This window comes from Alligator mississippiensis, chromosome 5 (genome assembly GCF_030867095.1).
Source record: "Alligator mississippiensis isolate rAllMis1 chromosome 5, rAllMis1, whole genome shotgun sequence".
NCBI lineage: Eukaryota > Metazoa > Chordata > Crocodylia > Alligatoridae > Alligator > Alligator mississippiensis.
The window spans coordinates 158,533,414-158,556,015 of NC_081828.1; the positions used below are offsets into that span (position 1 = coordinate 158,533,414).

General features: G+C 46.1%; 1 protein-coding gene across 1 annotated transcript; it reads right to left on the reverse strand.

Annotated features, from left to right (window-relative positions):
• Positions 1–124: 124 nt before the first annotated feature.
• FAM221A (family with sequence similarity 221 member A) lies at positions 125–19,032 on the reverse strand. The gene is made up of 7 exons (XM_059728925.1): positions 18,933–19,032; positions 16,108–16,281; positions 13,666–13,856; positions 7,790–7,996; positions 5,318–5,428; positions 4,466–4,554; positions 125–3,541 (listed from the first exon to the last, which is right to left on the reverse strand). The coding sequence occupies exons 1-7, from the start codon at positions 19,001–19,003 to the stop codon at positions 3,479–3,481; spliced, it is 906 nt and encodes a 301-aa protein (XP_059584908.1). The 5' UTR covers positions 19,004–19,032; the 3' UTR covers positions 125–3,478.
• Between the last annotated feature and the right edge of the window lie 3,570 nt (positions 19,033–22,602).

Here is a 22,602-nt window from a genome sequence, read left to right on the forward strand (position 1 = left end):
CAACTCCTGCAAAAGAAAGTTCCTAAATATTTGGAGAATAAAGTGTAGCGGTCGAGTGGTAGGCTGGGAAACGGCAGGTGGGTAGTTTCCCGCGATGGAGTAGAATTAGGCACAGAAGCGTATCTATTAATCCAAGATTACTTTACTTACACTGTCGATGGATACAGCGTAGGCGAAGAGTTAACTTCAGTTTCAGTTGCAAACCGAACGAGAGCTCTAGAAACCGAGGTGAGATGTCTGTGGACAATTCAATGAGCATGCAGGACATGGAGTACAACAGTTCAACGAGCATGCAGGACACGGAGTACAGCAATTCAACGAGCATGCAGGACACAGGGTACGTTGGGAAAGTCGATGACGGGGAGTCGTTGGTGGTTGATCAGTCCGCCAAGTTCACTCCGAGATGGGCATGGAGTTCTCCGACTTGGGCGGAAACTGCTCTAACTTTTATACGGCTAGTGAACCAATTGCTAGTTGCCACGTAGGAATAATTTAGAACCAACCAATAATGGTGTGCGTATTTACATAAGGATGGCGGGAACTTTTCTGCATCGGGGTTCTCCACTGTAGCGGAAAATTTCACCGTGCCGAAAAGCTTCATTGTGCTAGAAAATTCCACTGTGCCGAGGCACTTAACTACTAAGTTCTGACATAAAGGAATGAAAGACACCTTTTGGCTTACTGAGTCCAATCCCCTGCTATTGCAGGCCACCATATCAAGGAATCCCTTCTATAAGAGAAAAATAATCATGCTGGTTAAAAGTAATCAAAGCAATCCTGTTTTCTTTACATGTGCTACAATAAAAGCAATGGGTTTTATTTTATTTGAAATGCAACTGCTTGAAATGTACTAGTTCTTAAGGATTGTAAAAAGTCTGTGCAATTATAACTAAACAACTCCATGTGTCCACATATGATAGCAGGTAATCTGTCCCACCCCAGATCCCTTCGAATTTAAGTCACGTACTTTGAAAAGGTGCAGCTGAGTGGCAGTAGTCACACCATTATACTGATGAGTCAAGGGGTGGATCCAGAGCAATGCAGTTGCATGCTTCCTGCATGCAGTGGCAGTGCTGGGAGTGGAGCCACAGCAGGGGGCATAGTCCCCCCAATCCTAGTTCCCAGAGCTGCCGCTGAGCGCATGGGCCAGGCCTGGTGGGAACAGCCCAGCACAGCCTTCCCCTCCCCCTGAGAACATGGGGCCCAGGGACTGGCAGGTGTGGGGGAGGGCAGGCTGCAACTGAGAGCTGGAAGAAAAGGAAGGCCGCACCAGGCTGTTCCCACCAGGCCTATCCCGCGCTGCACTTGGCACGGACAGAGGTGGTGCTGGGAGCGGGGACACCCCCACCCTGTGATCCCGCTCCCAGCGCTGCTGCCACAGCCACCTGGCCTGAGTGCAGCCCAGCCGGGAAGAGACCAGTGCTTCCTCGGCCGTAGCCCACCCCGCCCCACATGCAGACCCGGGGGGCACATGCCCCCCCATGCCCTCCTGGGCTGTGTGCCCCACTCCCCCCATGCTCCCCAGATGAGCTGCTTGCAGCTCTGTCCCCCGCCCCACCCCAGCTGTGTAGGGTTTGCCCCTGCCTCACCACCATGGACAGGGGGGTATGATCGAGGCCCCAGCGGTGAGGGAGGGAGCGGGGTAGGGCTAGGGCCTCCATCTGCCCTTCCCCCTGCCCCTCCTCACAAACTTACCTGCTGGGGTGGGGTAGATCTTCGGTTCCTCTTAAATTCCAAAAGTGATCTCCAACCTAAAAAGGTTGGAGACTACTGGCATAGACACAGCAATACCTATCCTTCTATACTCAATATGTTGCTCTGACAATTTTTTTTTTAATTATGAAAGGAAGTACATGATACATCAATAAACATTAATTTACTAGTTTCCAATTAACACAGTTTAATGGGGACAAGTGTGATCATATTTTTAAATTGAAAATCTCAAACATATTCAACAAAAGTAATGTCTTTAAATTGTCCTAAAATTAGGAATTTAATAGTACTAGCATAGAAAAACATAAAAACAAACTTGTTAGCAAATGCAAGAAAGAGACTGTGCATTACCACTACAAATTTAAAGATACTTGTTGTGTAGAGAGAAAATCCTATTCTAATCTCTGACATATATACATTTCTAAGACCCTTCTCCCTATTTAAGAAAGTTGCAGGGGTGAGAAAAATTTTTAAAACCAGACCTCCCCCATTTAGTTTGCAACTCTCTTTTCTAAACTGAACTTAAAATATCTTTCCCTATTTTTTTCTTTTCAAATTACTAATATTATTTCCCAGCATGTGTATCAACATTGCACTACATAATTTTGTATAGTATGTATTTAGATAATTGCTGAGATTAAACCAGGAGGGGGAGCACACGTGCATTTTATAGCTCCTGTATAAAATTTTGTCATTTTTTAATTTCTAAGCGGAAATATAAATACAAATTTTATATTAAAAATTAATTGGAGATGGTAATATCATGTTATACATTTTAATTAAAGTAAGTGTTTTACCTAAACTAACCAACCTTTTTAATTACCTTATTCATCTATATAAATATATTGCCACAGTTTTGAACAGGGGCGGGCAATTATTTTGGGCAAAGGGCCGCTTACTAAGTTTCAGAAAGCCATCAAGGGCTGCATGACAGGCAGCTCAGGGCAGATTAATATTAATTTTCTAAAATTTTTAGCAGCCCTGCGGGCCAGATAGAATGGCCTGACGGGCCGCATCTGACCCCCGGGCTGCATTTTGCCCACCCCTGGTCTTGAATGTTATTGTGCAATGAGAATAAAGACATGTTTCTGGTCTCAAGGAGCACACCATCTGAGTTGGATAAGGCATGATGCAAGAGAACACATCAGGAAAGAAGGAATTTTACACAAAACAGGATGATTCAGTCGTTTTGTTTTCATGCAGTATGTACTGTGCCTACTCCTATTTAATGGCTATTTTATGAGTTTGGCACAGGAGTGGGGTGGCCATAGCTGAGGAAGTCATAGGACAAAAAAGATCCTAGAAAGCAGTTGTGGTATAAAGAGATGGCAGGGAAATCAGAAATGTACAGGGGCAGCATGGGGCCCTGTGAATCCCAGCAGGCAGGTGGCACAAGGCTCCGCAGCCCAATCCCTGCAAGTAGAGAACTGGAACTGGAGCAGCAGGGCAGCTGCCCGCCCCTCCGCACCACTGCCTAGTACTCAAATCCAAGATGAGGGGCTTTTTCTGCATATTGAATGGGGGAAAAACCTCATTTCAGCTTTGAGCAAATATGGTAATTGAGAGATTAGGTATTATGCTAAACTTCTTTGACAGAAGTACCAATTTCATTTCAAAGGACCGTAAGAACTTTAAAATTAATGTTATCAGTATTTTAATACAGCAATATTGTTAATAAGAAACTGAAAACTACAGATATGCAATAAATATGATGAAGATATGCTTCAGTATCAAGTATTGCAAGAACTCCTTTTTTCATCAACTTTCATGGATTTTTTGATGGCAATGGACCTCTTCCTTTCTGTTTAGCAGCCTTCTCCTTTTTCAACTGTAAGACAGACAGACACTTATAATAGTACTCCAATCACATTTTTGCATCTTTGCAGGGCTGAGTAAAATATCTAGAATTCCTATAACCACCTCACTAATAGCATTATTACTAAGCCTCAATCCTTTTCCTTCAAAATCTTGGTAAAGGCCTTGCAACTTAGTAGTAATACCATTTTTCTAAACTGATATTACATTTGCTAAATCTGTAGTACAGTCCTTGAAAAATACTTTTAAAGGTAAAGGTTCAGAGTTTGAAAAAGCTCAGACAGTTCTAAAAGAAATAAAGATAACATCTCTTGCAAAGAACAAGCGCAACAGCAGTATAAAGTTTTCTAAAACTAGTTAGTTAAATCACATTGCTTTTACAGAAGAACAAGTAAACAGTTACAGCATGCTTCCAGCTGAGATGACAGAGTTAAGTAATACTCTGCATTTAACCAAAAACTGGACAAAAACTGCAATAGCTTTTAATAAGTAAAAAGGTATGAGGTTTTAGGAGACCACCCATTAGAGAAGGGAACTTTATTTTTTGCAGACTGTTACTCTTTATTGCCTAGAATGGAAAGAACTTTTGATTTCAGAATTTGTTTGTCCTTTGTGGCATGGTAATATTTCCTTACCTTCCTCTAAGATAGAAAAGTTATAAATTATAGCTGCTGTGAGAAGAGAAAGATCATTGAACCATTCCAGATGCAAATGGTCTATAATCTTCAGCACTGCTAAGTAACCTTGTCACAACCCTCATTTTGATAAGGGAGTATTTTTTCAGGACCAGAACAGTAGAAATTATAGTAGTGCATCCCACTGCATGCAATTCCAATTTTATTTTTATCATCTTTAATTAGTCCCCTTTAATTAATTCTCTTTCCTTATGAGGGAATATGTTTGCATTAAGCTGCACTGCAAAAATCCAATGATTTACCCGTTCCTGGTACCGCTTTTCAAAATAAGCCATGTCGTCTTCTTTAGAATTTCTGACATGGGATACCTGCATTGCATCAACAGAACTACCTGAAAAAAAAAAATATATACATTTATCTAATACTTATCATTCTACTAATTTCAGTGTGTATCACATTTGGAAAAGGTATTAAAATTATTGTTTTTCCACAGAACAAAGGTAAAAGATTCCTATGTTACTTAAGGCAATTTCTTTAAATAAGCAGTGCTGTTAATTGGTTCTAAAGTGGAACAACTAGTACATAGTATAAGGGTGTGAGAAGAGCTAGATTGTTACTACCATCCTACTATGACACAAAATATGGCTTGTAAAACTTCCCTACTAATTCCATACAATAATTTACTCTCAGGGAGGAAAAAAAATCATAATATTATGCTAAATATATACATATGTTCTGTATGTTCATAGATGTTGAACTTTTACTAAGAAACAAAATTGGAAAGCCCATGGTCTCAGTAATGGATAAAAGATATCATTACTAAGAAAGAAAACAGTTGCATCAGGCAAATCATCAAAGACAAAGAAAAATGGTTTTGTATTAAAGTAAAAGGAGAAAGATTCTTTAAAATAATAAACCATTTAAAAATGTCTTAAGTTATTCTGAAGCATCTTGCATACAAAAAGTTTTTCTATTAATGATATAAATGTTTTGAGAGGAATTAATGTTCTGCACTCCCTTCAGTTTTGAATTCTGAAGTATAACTTTGAAGCTGAATTCATAAATCAACTTTATACAATATACTCAGTATAATGTAATATATTAGTAATATACCAGATATTAAAAAAGATATGTTCATAACAATTCATGACTACCTGGTAACTGTGAGCTGATGTGCGCAGAACTGGATGGTCCTTGGAATGCTTTTAGAAATGGATGGTCCATGTTGGTAACAGGAGACTCTAGGAATTCAACTGACGGTGCTCCTTTTAGAAAATGTATTGGAAGGGGAAAAAAAGTATCAGCTTCACTAGAAGTGTTAAGAGTAGTAGTTCTGGATTTCTCTTTTGACCAGATATTTACTAGGCTAGATACCAAAATTACTGATTTAAGTTTTATGGCCTGTTTCCTGTAGAGGTTGGAATAGATCAGGGGGTATCAACCAGGGGTACACGTACCCCCAAGGGTATTAGAAAGGTTGTAGGGGGTGTGCGCAGGAAGGCAGGGATGGATACAGCAGCAGTGTCTCCCCCGGCGCATTCACCTCTTACCTGGGGGAGAGGAGAGGGATGCGCCGGGCACTGCTGGCCCCGTGCAGCACACCGCACCCCTCCCCACCCCAGCTCACTCTCCTGATCGACTGCTACTCTCTTACAGCAGAGCTGCGAGGGTCTAAATGGCAAGGTGGGGGGAGTGTGTTTTGTGGCCACCCCCAGCAGTGCGCAGTTGGCTGGGCATGAGATCCATCAGTAGCCACGGAGTTGTTATCAGCCAAGGAAAAGCAGCACAGTGGCAGTGGTGGTGGCCGCTGCATCCAAGCCCTCACTCCATTCAGCCTCCCCTCCCAGCGCTGCCACTACATACACACTCAGGAGGGCATGGGGGGCACATGCCCCCGGATCAGTATGTGGGCTGAGCTGTGGCCTGCTGCAGGCTGGGGCAGCACTGGGCTGTTCCTGGCGGGAGTGTTGGGCCAAGCTGTGCTGGGAGGGGGTTGAGGAGGTTACAGCGAATTGGGGGGGGGCTGCAGCCCTCCTGTAGCCCCGCTCCCAGTGCCACCGCCACCTGCCCCAAGCTCAGCTCAGCCCAGCACCCTCTGGAAAGAGCCCGGTGCAGCACCGACCCAAGCCTGCAGCCGCAGCCTGCCTCACACAGATCCGGGGGGCACACCCCCCCCCATTCCCTCCCAGGATTGCACGTAGCAGTGGAAGCCGCTGCCCCCCCACAATCCCACATCCTGCTCCGGCTGTGCAGTGCCTGTCCCAGCCCCAGCCCCACTCCCTCACTTTGTGACTGGGCTGGGGATGGGGACAGACCAAGACCCCCACAGTGGAGGAGGGAGTGGGGCAGAGGCAAATTATTCACCCCTGCCCCTGCCTTACTCCCTTCTGAACTGTGGGTATTGTCCCACAACCTGGCCCAGCTGGAGCCCCATTCACTGTGAATGAGGCCGCAGCTGAGCCATGTCGTGGGACAATCGGAGCCCGGCAGCTCGTCCAGGAGCACAGGGGAGGGTCCCCACTGCTGCATGCACGGCAGGGGAGCCAGGGAGGGTGGCATATGCTCCCCCCTTGGCTCCCCTGTGCTATGCCCCTGGACAAGCCGCCATCACAGTGAATGGGGCCCCAGCCATGCTGGGTCATGGGACAATCCCCACAGTGCAGGAGGGAGTAGGACAGGGGTGAATGATTCACCCCTGCCCCTGTCCTGCTCCCTTCTGTACTGTGGGGGTCTCAATCCCCAGCCCCACTCCCGTCCTCACCACAATGTGGGGGTGGGGAGCAGATTGAGACCTCACAGTGAGGGAAAGAGCAAGGTAGGAGCAAGGGCTGAGGTGAGTTGGGCCTGGCCAGGCTGGGTGGTGAGACAAGCGGAGGCCTGGGGGGGCACCCCTGAGCCTCTGCTTATCCCACCACCCAGCCCAGCCAGGGCCCCACTCACCCCAGCCCCTGCTCCTGCCTGTGTCCCACTCCTTCCCTCACTGTGGGGTCCTCAATCTTTCCCACCATGGCCCTTTTCCTTCCTCCCACCCCTTTCCCCACAGACTCACCTGCTGGGGGGTGCATGCGCTCAGCCCCCCCAAATAATTTTTTCTTCTTCCACCTCTGCAGCACCTGTCCCTGCCCTATCCCCTGCCCCACTCCCACCCTCACTGGAGGGGCCTCAATCTGCCCGCACCCCTTAACAACAAGAAAATAAATATAAAGGGGTACATGAGCTGAAATGTTGAGACTGAAGGGGTACGCTTATTAAAAAAGGTTGAAAACCCCTGGAGTAGGTAATGAAAACAATCTCTTCTCTGGAAGTAGTTCACCTTTTGGGGACCTGCGCAAATGTTCAATATCAACAACAGTCATAAAAAATTATCCCTCCTAGTCAGTTCCATGGCTACTAATGCAATGGGACCCCTAACCAATATAGGGTCTGATGGAACTGCATAATGTGCACTGCCCTAATACCACCCGTCACTTCTGGCTTTAAAATCTATTAAAAAGTAAATGGCTTTGGAGTCTGACTTACGGGAAAAGCCCAGTTTGCCTTTAAACTGGTAATATTTTAGACACTTCCTTATTTAAAAAATAAATAGACAAAGAATCTGAATTGAATTTCAAATCTCTTGCACTTACCTATTCCACTATCATCAAGTCTCATGTATCCTTCTGCTAGCGAACTGAAGCCAGTCAGTCCTCCCATTGCAGCATAAGGCACATCCTGCCCCACAGGCTTTCCCATGGCTGAGCGCTCTTGTTTAGTTTCCACTACTGTTTCATGAGTATATGCTGGCTGACCACAGCCACAGGTAAAGGAACTGTGAAAACCTGAGCATTTGGAACCTAATTTGAAAAATAAATAGCATTAAGACAGATGATGATGGAACTGATTTAATCATGATCATCAGATACCTAATAGCATCTCCCTAACTGATAGGGCAAGATTTCTCAATTTCCTTCCATGCATAAATACATGACACACTTCCCCTATGTAAGCTTATTGCCCACAAACTTGACTGGAAAATCATCTACCATTGGACAGCTAAGTTTTCTGCAGCCTCTTTTCATCATATATGGAAAAGCCTTACATTATGGAAAGGATAAACAAGACAAAGGATGAACATGTGGTTGAATCATGGAAATCACTAGATCTATGTTCTATCCCTGCAGCTGGTCCCAAAAATAATAGATTTGGCCAAGCATGGTGTTTTCAAGATTGAACAAATTGACATCAGCAAGCTGGAGGCAACTTTAGGTAACAATCTATGTTGTAATAAAAATCTACTGCTGTATTATCTATCCCAGCTAAAGATGCTGCAATAGTTATTACTATTTTTCTTTCAATCAGTCAGCTCTAATTGTTCTCTAGAGTGGGCACAGAATCAAACAGAAACTGCACCACACACTCCAATGTCTTGGCTGGACCATAGCCAGCAGATAAAGCATGTACCTAAAATCAAGAATACAGCTTAGGCCAGCTGACTGCTCACAGATCTGAGACTGTAGCAACCTGAGTTTATTTCCTAGGTCTGTCATATATTTATTGTGCAAACATGTGAAAGCAACTTACCTTCCCTATGCTTCTAGGGTTTTCCTTCTACAAAACATAGACCTGCTAATCTGCTTTGTGACTCAGAGGAAAACAAAGATCCTCCAAAGCAGAAAATTTCAAAATATGACTCCATACAAGTATCATGAAACTAAAAGGTTCGAACCATGAAGATGAGCAATCATTCTTCACTTCATTTCAGTCCATTCCAATATTTTATCTATTGAGTTTTTAGATACAATATTCTCTAGGCAGGAGCTTTGACTTTATCCACATGTGCAAAGTACCTGTCACTGAGGGACACTACAACATTTTCTTCCAAAGAAGTGATTAGCCATGTTAGTCTGAAGTCAGGTAGAAGGTAGGCCAGGGTGGCACCTTAGGCCCACGATTAACATGTTAATCATGACAAATTGTAATATGCTACACGTTAAATCAATTTATCATGCAATAAAAGCAGCAATCAACCACCAGGATGTTCCACATTAAATGTGGAAAATCTATGTGGCTGGTTTGCTTCAATCTATGTGGCTGGTTTGGTTCACACTAAAAGTGAACATGTGACATGTTAATTTTAAAGACACCTATTTAAATTTCCCAGCACATGAACAGCCTGGCAACAGGGAGCCAGAGAACTCTAATATCAGGCTTATCGCGTGCCAGCATGTTTTTAAAAGGTCCAAGGAACAGGGAGCCCAGGATTGGGAAGCATCCCACACCCTAGCATGCAGGATGCAAGCATGCGTTTTAAACATGCTAGGACACAGGGAGTTCAAGATCGCCAATTATACATGGAACATCTTTATGCTTCTTGATCCCAAGCTCCCTGCATGTTTAAAAGGCAAATGGGCATCTAGCTGCATGCAAGCCTTTTAAAAGCCCAGGGGAGGAAGGAGATTGGGATTGGGGAGCTCCCTACACATTGCTAGGTTGAAAAGTCATGCATCAGCCCAATATCAAGGGGTTGCTCTTTGGTGCCAGGATCCTGAAGACCCAAAGAAATCCAGACCCAGATCTGAGGAATGTTACCCTGGATTCCAAAAATCATGCATTCTGCCATGCCAGATGTTGAATGTCTGGAATATCAGGACAAAATTCTTCAGCTCCCATTGCATGATTAAATTAACACCTGCAAGGGCCTAAGAGACTAAATGGTTCAGAAAGGTTTGAGCTTTTGTAGACAGCAAAGGTTTTAATCTACTTTATCAGATGCAGATTATGTCCTTTCATAGTGTCTGATGAATCAGGTTGTTGTCTACAAAAGCTAATGTCTCTCTGAACCAGTTAGTCTCTTAGGTGCAACCCTGCTCTATTTTCTGCCTGACTTTGCCAAAGGAGCACTGTGGATCACTAAAGTAGACAAGCAAGCTACCAAACTTTTGGCATGTGTGAAATCTTCACACAGCAAATCTCAATGCCAATATTTTGGTCCACTTGAGCCTATATAACTCCCACTCCCAGTCAATGCAAGAGGGGAACTGTAGGGATAATAAAATAAAGATCTACTGTCTCAGTCTGAGATCAACAATACACTTGGACACCCAAATCATTCCATGAAATGAAACCATCTGACAGTTCTTAAAATATATGTCAATATTATATGTGTATAACATGGTACAATATATGATACTGATACTTTATTTAATCTATGTTCACAGAATACACAAGGAGACCTGTAATGAAAAGAACTTTCCAAAACAAAGTGATGAAGACCTGGACCTAGACCTCCCAAGTACAGTGGTTCTCAAATGTTCATCTAAGACTCTTCAGATTTCCTCGTGTTCTGCAAAATGGACTGCAGCTCAGAGTAGAAGACAGGCTATGAAATAACTTCAGCCCATGAATCCTACAAATATATATTACATAAATTTTGCACACTATTTTGAGAAAAAGTATAAGGACAGGCCGTGCTATTTATTCTATATTAATCTATTAGATATTATTTTGGCTTCTGCTAGAAACAATGCTTTACAATTTGTATCCTGCATAGAATATTGCGTATACTTCAGGCAAATAATTTAACCATCTAGAAATCCAACTACAGATCTCCAGCACTACACAGAATCATAGAATCATAGAAGTAGGGTTGGAAGGAACCTTGTAGATCTTCAAGTCCAACCCCCTGCCTGGACAGGAGGAAAACTGGGCTCAAGTGACCCCAGCCAGGTAGGCATTGAGCTGCTTCTTAAAGACCCCCAGGGTAGGAGCCAGCATCACTTCCCTTGGAAGTTGGTTCCAGATCCTAGCCACCCTAAATGTGAAGTAGTTCCTACGGATGTCTAATCTAAACCTACTCTCCAACAATTTGTGGCCGTTATTCCTTGTTATCCTGGGGGGCGCTAAGGGAAACAAGGTCTCCCCCAAACCCTTCTGGTCCCCCCTAGTGAGTTTATAGGCAGTCGCAAGGTCCCCCCTCAGCCTTCTCTTGTGAAGGCTGAACAGGTTCAGGGCCCATAGCCTCTCATTGTAGGGTCTGCCCTGCTGTCCCCGGATCATGCGGGTGGCCCTCCTCTGGACCCTCTCAATGTTGTCCACATCCCTCTTGAAGTGGGGTGTCCAGAAGTGGACACAGTACTCCAGCTGTGACCTGACCAGTGTCGCGTAGAGGGGGAGGATCACCTCCTTGGCCCTGATGCACCTGTGGATACACGATAGGGTCCGGTTAGCCCTGCCGACTGTGACCTCGCATTGTCAGCCCATGTTCATCTTGGAGTCAATGATGACTCCAAGATCCCTTTCTGCCTCTGTGCTCTCAAGAAGGGAGTTTCCCATCTTATTAGTGTGTTGCCAGTTACTACTGCCCAAGTGCAGCACCCTGCACTTGTCCGTATTGAAACGCATCCTGTTTTTGTTAGCCCACCCTTGCAATCTATCCAGGTCTTTCTGCAGTCTTTCCCTCCCTACTAGCGTGCCCACCTCACCCCAAATTTTGGTATCAGCAAATTTGAACAGGTTGCTTTTCACCCCGTCGTCCAAATCACTGATAAAGAAATTAAAAGGTGCAGGCCCAAGGACCGAGCCCTGGAGGAATCCACTGCCCACTTCCCCCCAGGTCGAATATGACCCATCCACCACCACCCTCCGAGTACGATCCTTCAGCCAATTCGCAATCCATCTGACCGTGTAGGTATCGATGCCACAGTCCCCTAGTTTTTTAATGAGGATGGGGTGGGAGACAGTGTCAAAGGCCTTGCTGAAGTCCAGAAAGACTACATCCACGGCGACACCTGCATCCAATGCTTTTGTGACCCAATCGTAAAAGGCAATCAGGTTGGTCTGACATGACCTGCCCCTAATGAAACCGTGCTGGTTGCCCCTGAGCATCATCCCTGATGCTGGCCCGTCACAGATGTGCTCCTTGATGATCTCAAAGAGTTTCCCCAGGATTGAGGTAAGACTGACGGGCCTACAGTTGCCTGGGTCCTCCCTCCTCCCTTTCTTAAAGAGGAGAACCACATTGGCTATCTTCCAATCATCTGGTACCTGGCCCGAGCACCACGAGCGCTCTTAAAGCCGTGCCAAGGGCCCAGCAATAACTCCTGACGAGGTTTAAAAGAAAAGAATCTGTAAATAATTTCATTTCTTTTGCATCAGTGGGTGCATCTACTTGTGATATTAATGCAATGCAATAAACTCCAGCTCAGTTTGCACCAAAGCTTATTGCTTTCAGAGATAGCATTTACATGTGTGCCCAAGAATGCAACACAATTGAGCCAGGGCAGTACAACCCTAACCGGCAGGGTGCCCAGGAGGTCAGCTTGTCAGCCCGGAGCTGCTAAAACCCAGCTTAACATGCTGCAGAGAGGCTGCCTGGAGCATGAGGGTGCTACAGTGCAGGGCTAGCCAGCAGACAGTCCCCACACTATAGCACCCTCATGCCCCAGCCTACACCAGGATTAGCCTTTAATATATTAGAGCAGGGCTATCCAACTTCTGAGTGACTTGGAGCTGCAGGCCTCCACCACACATCGTACAGGCTGCACACCACACTAGATGGTGTTTGCCTACTGAGCTAGGCCACAGGGGTCCCCACCTCCTGCACAGGGCCCTAGGGGCAGGGGCAAGAAGTGGAAGCTGGAGAAGGGAGGGAAGCCTAGACACTCTGGTAGCAGCAGCAGGAAGGTGACGGGGGTTGGGGGGGAATGGCACATAAACTGGGGGTGGGGGGTGCTGCAAGTTAACCCCTCAGAGGCTGAGTTCAGCCACAGGCTACCAGTTGGACAGTCTTGTGTTACAGTGTTATCAGTAGTATTACCATATTTTCACACATATATCCTGCGGGGATTTTCGTACATATATCCAGCACCCTCAGCATCTAGTGGCCGGGACCAGCTGCGCTGCCGCAGGGAACGGGGCCAGAGCGGGTCAGGCTGTGTCTCGCCGCTCCCCGCTGGGCCCAGGCAGGCCGTGCTGTGCTGCCGCTGCCACCAGAGCCAGGGCAGGCTGGGCTGCACCGCCACTGAGGGGGCTGGGGCAGGTTGCACCGCCTCCCCGCTGGGCCCCGGGCAGGCCGGGCTGTACTGCCGCTGCCGCCAGGGCCGCTGAGGGGGCCAGGGCGGGCTGCGCTGCCTCCCCGCTGGGCCCAGGCAGGCTGGGCTGCACTGCCGCTGCTGCGGAGGCTGGGGCCATGGAGGGCTGGGCCACGTAGCCTCCCCGCCGGGCCCGGGCAGGTCGGGCTGTGCTGCCGCTGCTGGGGCAGGCCAGGCTGCGCCACCTGCCCGTGTATACGCCGCCGTGGGGAATACACAGGTGCGGTGTATACATGGATTTGTTTACAAAAATACAATTTCCCGCGGGTTATATGTGGGTGCGGCTTATACCCGTTGGCAAGGTATATGCACCAAAATATGGTACTTGGGAACAGACTGTTATTTCCTAGTAAATTGAGTGTACCTGTATTAAAAGCTATTCTTAAGCTTAGTGACAAAGAATATTCCATGTGGAAGTTAGGAAACTAACTTACATGAGTTGCATGCAGATCCAGGTGTGGCACTGTGCTGATCAGCAAAATGTTTGCATCTACAACGAATAGGCTGAGTGCCATTTAAGGGGACATAGTGATAGGACTTGCATTGACAATGGCTCACTCTACAAGGTACACAAATAGGACGATCTTTTGGAATCACTTCAAAATCTGTTTTGTGTTGTTTATACCTAAAGTGGGGAAAAAAATATTATATATATATATCTATATACACACATATATTACTCTAGTATACCACTATAGCTAGCACTTGGTCAGTCTTTATCATTAAAAATGTATTTGAGAGATTTAGACTTTAGATGACAAGTTTTATAGGAAAGTATATTTAGGTTTCTTATAAATCAAGGTGCTCATTCTCACAAAAAAAAATAGTTTTCAATTGAGTATGCAATTCCAGGCACTTCTTAAATTACACCCTAAAAAAAAAAAAATGGCATTTAATTCTGGCAACACATCAAGCACATATTTTGAAATACTGATCACACCACTACCATTGGCACCATGGCAGCCAGCACTGTCCCATACATTGTGGATTTACAGGAAATCCCCACATGCAAACCTACCCTGTTACACCTGTGAACAAATAGACTTTGCTCCATAATAAAAGCTGAGTGTGTACACAACATACAACTGGTATAAATTACTCCAGTCCAGAAAGGTAAGGGTTTCCTAGGTTGATATCTTTTATTGGACCAGCTGCATAGCTAGGATACAGTTAGACAAGCTTTCAAATGCAAAACATTCTTCATCAATCCGGACAATCAATCCAGAGAAAATTAAGCCTAAAAAAGTGAGGAATAATTATATACCAATGTACATTTCACCAATTGTGTGTCTGCTCCCTTAATTTCAGGATCATGGTCTTAGGATAGTTATTTCATTATGGCAAAGGTGTTAAACGTATGGCTCACAGGCCAGATCCAGCCTGTGAAATTGTATGAACTGTGGGTCACTGGACTGGCCCCAGCCCCACAGACTTCATGCAGCTCACAGACTGAAGGAGACACCATGCACCCTGCACACAGCACAGGGGGTCGGGCGTATACTGTATGTGGTGCCCCGCAGAACCAGCCCTGTACACTGGCTCTGAAGCCAGTCAAAATGGGGCTGTGCCAAAGCTAGCACATGGCGCTGGTTTGGTGGGGTGCTGTGTGTAGCACACAACCCATGCCGGCCCCATGTTACATGCATCACGCCCAACCAATTTAGTCCTGCATGCCTCATGCAACACTCCAGGGCTGCCCAGGGCTCACTGTGCACATGGCATGCAGGGCTGGCAAGGGGTGTGCACTGCCTGTGGTGTACAGGTTGGACCCAGTGCCGGTCACAGCACAGATTGTCCAGGGAAGTCCATGAGGCACCCTGGACCAACCCCCTATGCTGTGTGCGGTGCCAGGTCCAGCCTGAGTGCCCTGTACCTACCCCACATGCTGGATGAACAGCAAGTTGCTGGGCCAGTATGTGCTGCATGTGGCATCTGGGGCTGGAATGGCCAGGCATACTGCTCAGAGGGTCGGTTCAAGTCCAGCCTGCAAACCAGACCAGCAACCCTCATCTGGCTCATGGGGCCAGATGTGTTTGACACCCTTGGATTAAGGTAAACCAGCACCCTCACCATCTAGTGGCCATGTACTATAATAACACCTATTGCAGGCAGTACCTAGGACAGGAGTGGACAAAATACAGCCCACAAGCCAGATGCAACCCATGGAAGAACTTTGTCCAGTCCAAGGCTGGTCCTTTGGTCCCACATGGCCCAGGCACCATCAAGCCTGTAGTGCATCCCACCGCCCCCCAGGCATGCAGTAGGGCGGGGGCGGCTCTGTGGCCAGACTCCATTTCCCAGCAGCAGCACCTCCTTTTGGCTGCCCCTGCAGCTGGTCCCAGCCCCATAGGGATTGGCCAGGACCCAGGCACAGCCCCCAGCTCCTCCCTGCCACTACTGCCACCAGCACCTATGCCAACTCCCTGCCTGCCCACAGCCCCATTCCACATTTGGAGATTAAGTGAGCTGTTGTGTGGGGGAAGGGGGTGCTGACCTGGCCCACCACAGCTCCCTAAAACTCACTATGTGGCCCTTTGGTCCAAATAACTGCCCACCCCTGACTTAGAAAGAAAAAGTCACTCATACACTCCTTATTACAGAATAAATTTACCGGAGAGTAAAATCCAAAGTAAAATATTCCATAGTAGTTGTGTTATGTGTCCAAACTCAGAATGTATGGAAGTTTATAGAATACTTTAATTGATCTCAATTTTTTTTCCTTAAATTGCAACATTATTGTAATAAGTCATTAGATTACTTCATTTTTTTTAATTCCTAGGCTTTCAAGTTATCTGTAATGCACTAAAATGTTATCCTTAAATGATTTACATTCCTCAACTTTAAAAAATGGCAGAAAAAACCCCCAAACAACTTACCTATGGGTACAAAAGCACAGTGTCTCTGGGCCCACTAGCTTACAGTCCATGCCAGTTGGTGATCTCCAGCTCACATACAATCTATTCTGTAACCGGATTGGTAACACTTTTCTTTTATACTCCTCATATTCCTCGGGAGTAAAGAGTTTTCCTCCATCATCCTCACCTACAATTCTGTGAACATTTATACATCATTATTTATGAAAAACCAAGAAGATTTTTTAAAATAAAGACAAATGCCAGTAAGTTACACTTCTGAGAACTATGAACAGTGATGCACTAGCAAATAACACAGAGGTTCTCAAACTGTGGGTTGCAACCTCCTGGAGGGGTCGTGAGCAACTTAAAAGGGGGCTGCAAACTTCCCAAGGGGGTATGCGCAGTGGCGCGGGGAAGCAGCGTGTGGCAATGGTACAGAGTGGTGGATGGTAGCAGAAGCTGCCCCACGCGAGCTCCCTGTCCCCTGCTGTCACCATCCAGCACTTGGGGTTGCAGTATCACAAAGTTTGAGAACTCCTGAAATAACACTAAAAACTGTATCTCCCACAATACCATGCTAGAGATATACTTGAGCTTTTAGACACATTCTCAGCCCAGGGCCAGGCTGTTAAATAAATTTGCTATCATCATCTGAAAAGTGTTTTAAGAGGAGCTAGAAGGAAGGAAAGAAGAAAAGGGGGAAATGCAGGCTATCAAGTTTTATCCTGTACAGAAGAAAACAAAGGATGAGTTGTCAGTTATCCAGGGATCTTTACTTCACTGTCTTAGACTTGTGTGTGACCTCTGGTGCATCACTTCATCAATCTACATCTTAAGGGCAGAGTAAACTACGACAGTTAAGTTAACCCCTCTGCTGAGTGAGAAAATCCAGACTGCATTACAACACTCAAGACTTACAGAGTTGTTTGGATTTATACTACAAAGCCTGCTGGCTGATCTATGTTTGCTAGGGGCATGAAAAGATTACACCCCAGAATCATTAAAGCTCTGCCAGCAAAAAACCCTGCTGGGGATATAGCACTGCTGGCAGAGAAAGGTATTACTCTGTTGTTAAGGGGACTTGATTTAACTTTGGGGGTAGAAAAACTCGTGTTGGCATAGCCTGTGTCTGCACCAGAAGTGTAACCCATCAGTACTATGGTGTTATAATAGACACTTGGCATATTGTAACGATATCAGTACTTACATACCTTTAAAAAGCCCTTTGGATATGTATGTAGAAATGACTGTATAAAAATAATCACATGTACCTTTGGTATTTTATTGAAAGTGTTACTAAACTAAGATAATACTGTATAATTTATCATATCATATATGATTATTACAATAGAAAGTCATTATATAATGTGGTTTAAGTGAGCATTTTAATGGGATGAAGTCTAGATGAAAACATACATAGAGACTCCATATTGCATATATTTTTAAATAGGTCAAAATGTGTGTCAGCTTGTATTTCTGGAATACAAAAGTATCATCTTAGGCAGGCAGGCAACATACAAACAGGCCTGGGCATGGAAGAGAAACATATTTTTCATCTCCAATATTTCTCATGTGATGAAATAACAAAATGAGCTTATACATGGCAGCAGAAAAAGGTACTCATTCTCATGTTAGAACATCCATTACTTGGTGTTTGTTTTTTCCCTGCGCTTCAGAGCTGTGCTGGTTGCCACCTGGGGCTGTCAAGGAATGTTTTCCCCTCGTGCTGCTACAGGTGTCCGGGTAGGAATTTTTGGAGGTTTTTTGGGTGGCGGGTCTGCCTTCCTCAAAAGCACTGGGTGTTGGGTGAAGCCAAGGCAGATTTTGACAGGGGTGTCTTGATGCTCACACTGGAACTGAAAGCCAGAGGTTCCTGGTTAGAGAGTTGCCACCTTTGGAATCAGGAAGGAATTTGACTCCATGGTCAGGCTGGCATGGACCGTGGGGATTTTTGCCTTCCTCTGTATTGTGGGGTGTGATCTTGAATCCTTCGACCTCTTGAACGTATTTTAACAACCTTGCAGCAGTAGGACATTGACAGTGTTTCTGGGCAAACTGCCTTGTGGTTTGACAGGGTTACTGTGCGTAAATTTTAAGAGGGGTTTTGATTTGATTTTTTGGAAAATTCTTTGTATTTCAGGTCAAATCAGCCAAGTCAGTTCTGAATCCTCTTGACTGAGCAACACTCAATCATTCAAACACCATCTGTGGTGCTACAACCAGCAAGTATCCTCCACCCCCACTTTCCAACCTGGGGCTTCAAATACTCCCAAACCCATTGGCAGGCATCCTACCTGCAGGCCCAAGGCCTGAGGGCGTGCATAAATTTTAAGGGGGGGGGGGTTGTATGGGGGGGAGGTTAAATCTACCTTGTGTTCCAAGTCAAATCAGCCACATCAGTTCCAAATCATACCAACTGGGCAGAAGAGAACGAGCCGGGAGGTCTTGGGATTTTGGAGGTCCCTAGATAACGGCTCCAGCTTAGCCCACCGTTAGGAGCAGGTTCGCCAGGCACTTAGATAAGACCGTTTGGATCGGGATGATCCTGCCTGGAGCAGGAGGGGTGGGCTACATCAACCCTTTAGGCAGACGTGACACAAATGACCCCACAGCCTCCCCGAGCAGCACTCCAGCCTTTCTCCAGCCCGAGCTGTTGCTCTTTTCTGCCCCCTGCCCCGACAAAGATGCCCGGGGCCCCAGGCCCGGGCCGCCCCCGCGCCCTCGGAGCGACTGCAAGAACAGAGAAACCCGGGAACCGCGCGTGCAGCGCCGGGCCCGGCAGTAAGGGCGAGGCGGCGACAGCAAATCCCCCCTGCCGCGCCGCGCCGCGCCGCGCCGCACCTCACCTGCGGTACTCCGCGTACTCCTCCACCGCCGCCGCGGCCCCCGGCTGCAGCCGCAGCCGCAGCCGCTCCATGGCCCGGCCGCTGCGGGGGGCGGGGCGTGAGACAGCGCCCCGCGCGCCCGCCCGCCCTCCCGCCGGCACCGTTGCTGTGACACGCGCTCGGGCACGCGACCCCCTCCCCCCTGCGCGGCCATCGCTGTGACACAAACACGCGCGTACGCCACGGGGGCCGTCCCTGGGACTCGCACATACATACACATCTCCACACACACACACCCTCCCCGCCAGGGGCTGCAGCTGTGCTACACAACCCCTCCAGGGACACGGACACACACACACACACACACACACACACACACCCTTCTCCAGGGTCAATGCTCACACACAAACGGCCCTGACTGTGCTACATATACACAAACATACACCCCCCCACACACCCTCCAGGGGACACTGCTCTGACACCCACACACCAGGGGCCATCCCTGTGACTGACACACGCACCCCTGGCTGTCCTGCACGCACAAACACACAGCCCTGACTCTGCTGCACGCACGCACAGAGTCCTGACTGCTGCACACTCACGCACACACACACGGGCCTGCACTGCGCTGCACGCACACACATTGCTGTGCTCGGGAGCCATAAAGCAGCCCTACAGCAGACACAACTTGTACCCCAAGCAGCGCTCCTGCTGCTGGCACAATTTTTTCCCACCTCAACAAAAAAGGCTGCAGCAGCAAAAAACAGCTGGATATATTGCCGGCACATCTCTGCTGGTCGCAAGGACCCCCAACTAAACCAGGAGGCCAGCAGAATGCGTGATGTCAGCCTGCTTTAAGTATGCCTGCACCAGACGTTTTGCCAGAATAACCTGTTGGTTCAAAAGAAAGCACGCCCCCACCAGAAGGAGCCTTGCCCTAGTAAAAGCTCTAGCGTTGGGTGGGTGTGCAGTTGATTCCTGCTCCACCCAAAGTAAAAAATCAGCTGCCCAGCAGTGGCAGCAGCATTTCCATTGAGGCGACACTGAGGGAGTTGTTTGACTTCATGTACAAATCTACCTGATTCCTTCTAAATTCTTCCTTCCACAGGTGTTAATGACCCTCTCTCGGTTATAAAGGTCTTGGTGTTCAGCCAAGCAAGTCTTTCTTATGTAATTTTGCTCTCTGTTAATGGTTCTTGGTAATGTATCTCCTATTTCACTGTCCTGCAGACTGTTTTTAACTCTAGCTAAAAACATTAACTCAGGTGTGACAGTGTTAACACAGGTGAACATTTACTCAGGTATGTAAGTAGCAGTCAGTCAAGCAGTGGATACGCTATCAAGAGTCTCAAGGAAGCTAGATTTTGTTTTATGAATCTGAAAAATATGTCCATTTAATTCTAATGACTGCAGCACTAATGAAGTAACTTACCTTGATTATTTTTATACAAATGATATAACAAATGAATGCACATTCCAAGGACATATTTATTTATTTTGCTCTTATCTTAAACTGAAAAAATAAAGCCCTTTGCCCCTAGCTTATTAGTAAAATGTCCAGTTTCTCCAAGTTTGAGAAAAGGATACCTTGTTATACATGAGGATGTACTATACCACTTGCACTCCCAGATCCACTCATGGGCACAGTTATATTACTATAAAGGTGAACCAGCCTTGTTGAGTTGTTCCTATTCCTCTTCCTGTACAGGAAGGCTGTCCTAGTATAAGCCTCCTTCAAAAAAAAGGAGGGTGGGGGGGTACCACTGTAACATCACAACGAAAGCTGTGTGTGTAGATAAGACTGCATAGTGTGTAATTGTCATCACTGTTTTTTTCCAGCTTTTAAATTTCCAGCCATATTTAAACTCCAAAACTGACATGGGCTGTAAGGATTTTAGCTTTTCTGGTAACTGCCACTCCTAACTAAATCCATGCTCATGATCAGGTAGGTATGTATGGCAATTCACAGATTCATGTTTGGCCATATACAATAAAAGAAAAACCCTAAGAGCTTACTGTGTAAAAGAAAAACACTACAAGCACAAACAGTTCAGTTTTTCATGCCTGATTCCCACAGTCCTTTAAAGTCAATAGAACTGTTCTGTTGACTAACAGAAGACCAAGTCACAGTTTGTAACTGTGGCAATTGAAGTTAACAACATGACTGTTAGCAAACTGACTTATGTCAAGTGAATCTTTCCCTTAGTTGATTAGACAGATTTTGTTTCTGTATGCAAAGCTCCTAGTGTAAAAAATAGGCCCTTTTTCAGAGAAAGGTGTGTGGTTGTGGTGGTAATAGGATAATATGCACTAATTGAAAACTTGTTCCACATCATTAATACAATCCAAATATTTCATTTTATGAATTAGAAAAGCATTTATAAAAAAAAGAATACCATTGCCTTTACTCAGCATTAAGAACTGAATTATCAGAACTTTATTCACATCTTTCAAGTATCAGGTTCTGAAGATGTGAAATTTTTAAGCATTTTCCCATGTTTTATGTACTCTCTAAAATATTCTGTCATGCTTCCTCATAGGTCTTATACTTCTCTTTGTCTGCCCATTTTACAAAAAAAAACATTTGTAGTCACTCAGAAGCCATTTTGCCTTTATCAGTAATTTAGACAAGAAATGTTACTTCAAAGGCACCTTATACACACTCCTGTAAACTTGGAACTCTCTCAACAAGTAGACAGGATTGCACATAAGCATGGTTATTGAGCCTTTTATGTGCCAAAATTGTTTTACAGCTGAAATGCAGTCTACCTTTGGATAGTGTTGAACAGTAAATAAAGACAATATCCAATTCAAATTCAGGAAGGAATGTTGAGATCCCAAATGCAAATACAGAAACTGGAATTCAATATAGACATTTCTTAAATGAATCATGGTCTTTTTAGTGTCTTAAACTGACAATGACCTTCACTTCAGAATTCTATAAAACATGATTCTTCCAGCAGCTCGAGTGAAAAAGCCCTATATAGGGAATCATACTTGGAGAAAAGAGTGGCACCTAAACACAGAATCAGCAGCAGGTGGATTTTTCTTGAAGGTCTTCTTACGTGGTTTAGCTTGCAAGTCTCTATAAGCCTAGAGCCTGCACGCGCCGGGTCTGACCCCAGGTCGCTTTCGTCGCTCTGCACACGGGCTGTGGCCAGCAGCCCGGGCAGGCCGGGTCGGAGAGGGCGGGCGCCGAGCTAGAATTAGGCACAGACACGTAACGGTTGATTTTAAGATTATTTTACTTACACCGAGATGGTCGTGGTGTAGGCTGAGAACTTGCTTGAGTTGCGGTTACAACAGAAAACACGAACACACGTGGAGGTTGCAAGGCTCCACGCAGACAGAACACGAACAATCACATGGAGGTTGCTAGGCTCCACGCAGACAAAACACGAACAATCACGTGGAGGTTGCTAGGCTCCACGCAGACAAACTCCGGATGTCCAGGACAAGCGCGCATTAAACTCGTCGTTACGTCTTATAGTAGGCTCCGTTCGAAGACGGGAAGAGGTGGGCGGTGGATCAGGCCGCCAAACCCCTCTGAGCGACACACAGGGTTTCTATTACCCTGCCGCGCACACCCAGAGTCCCCACGAGATGGATGCGGAGTCCTCTTCGGCTTGGGCGGAAACTGCTCAAGCCTCTTATACGGCTAGCAGGCCAATCGCTAACCGCCACGTGTGAA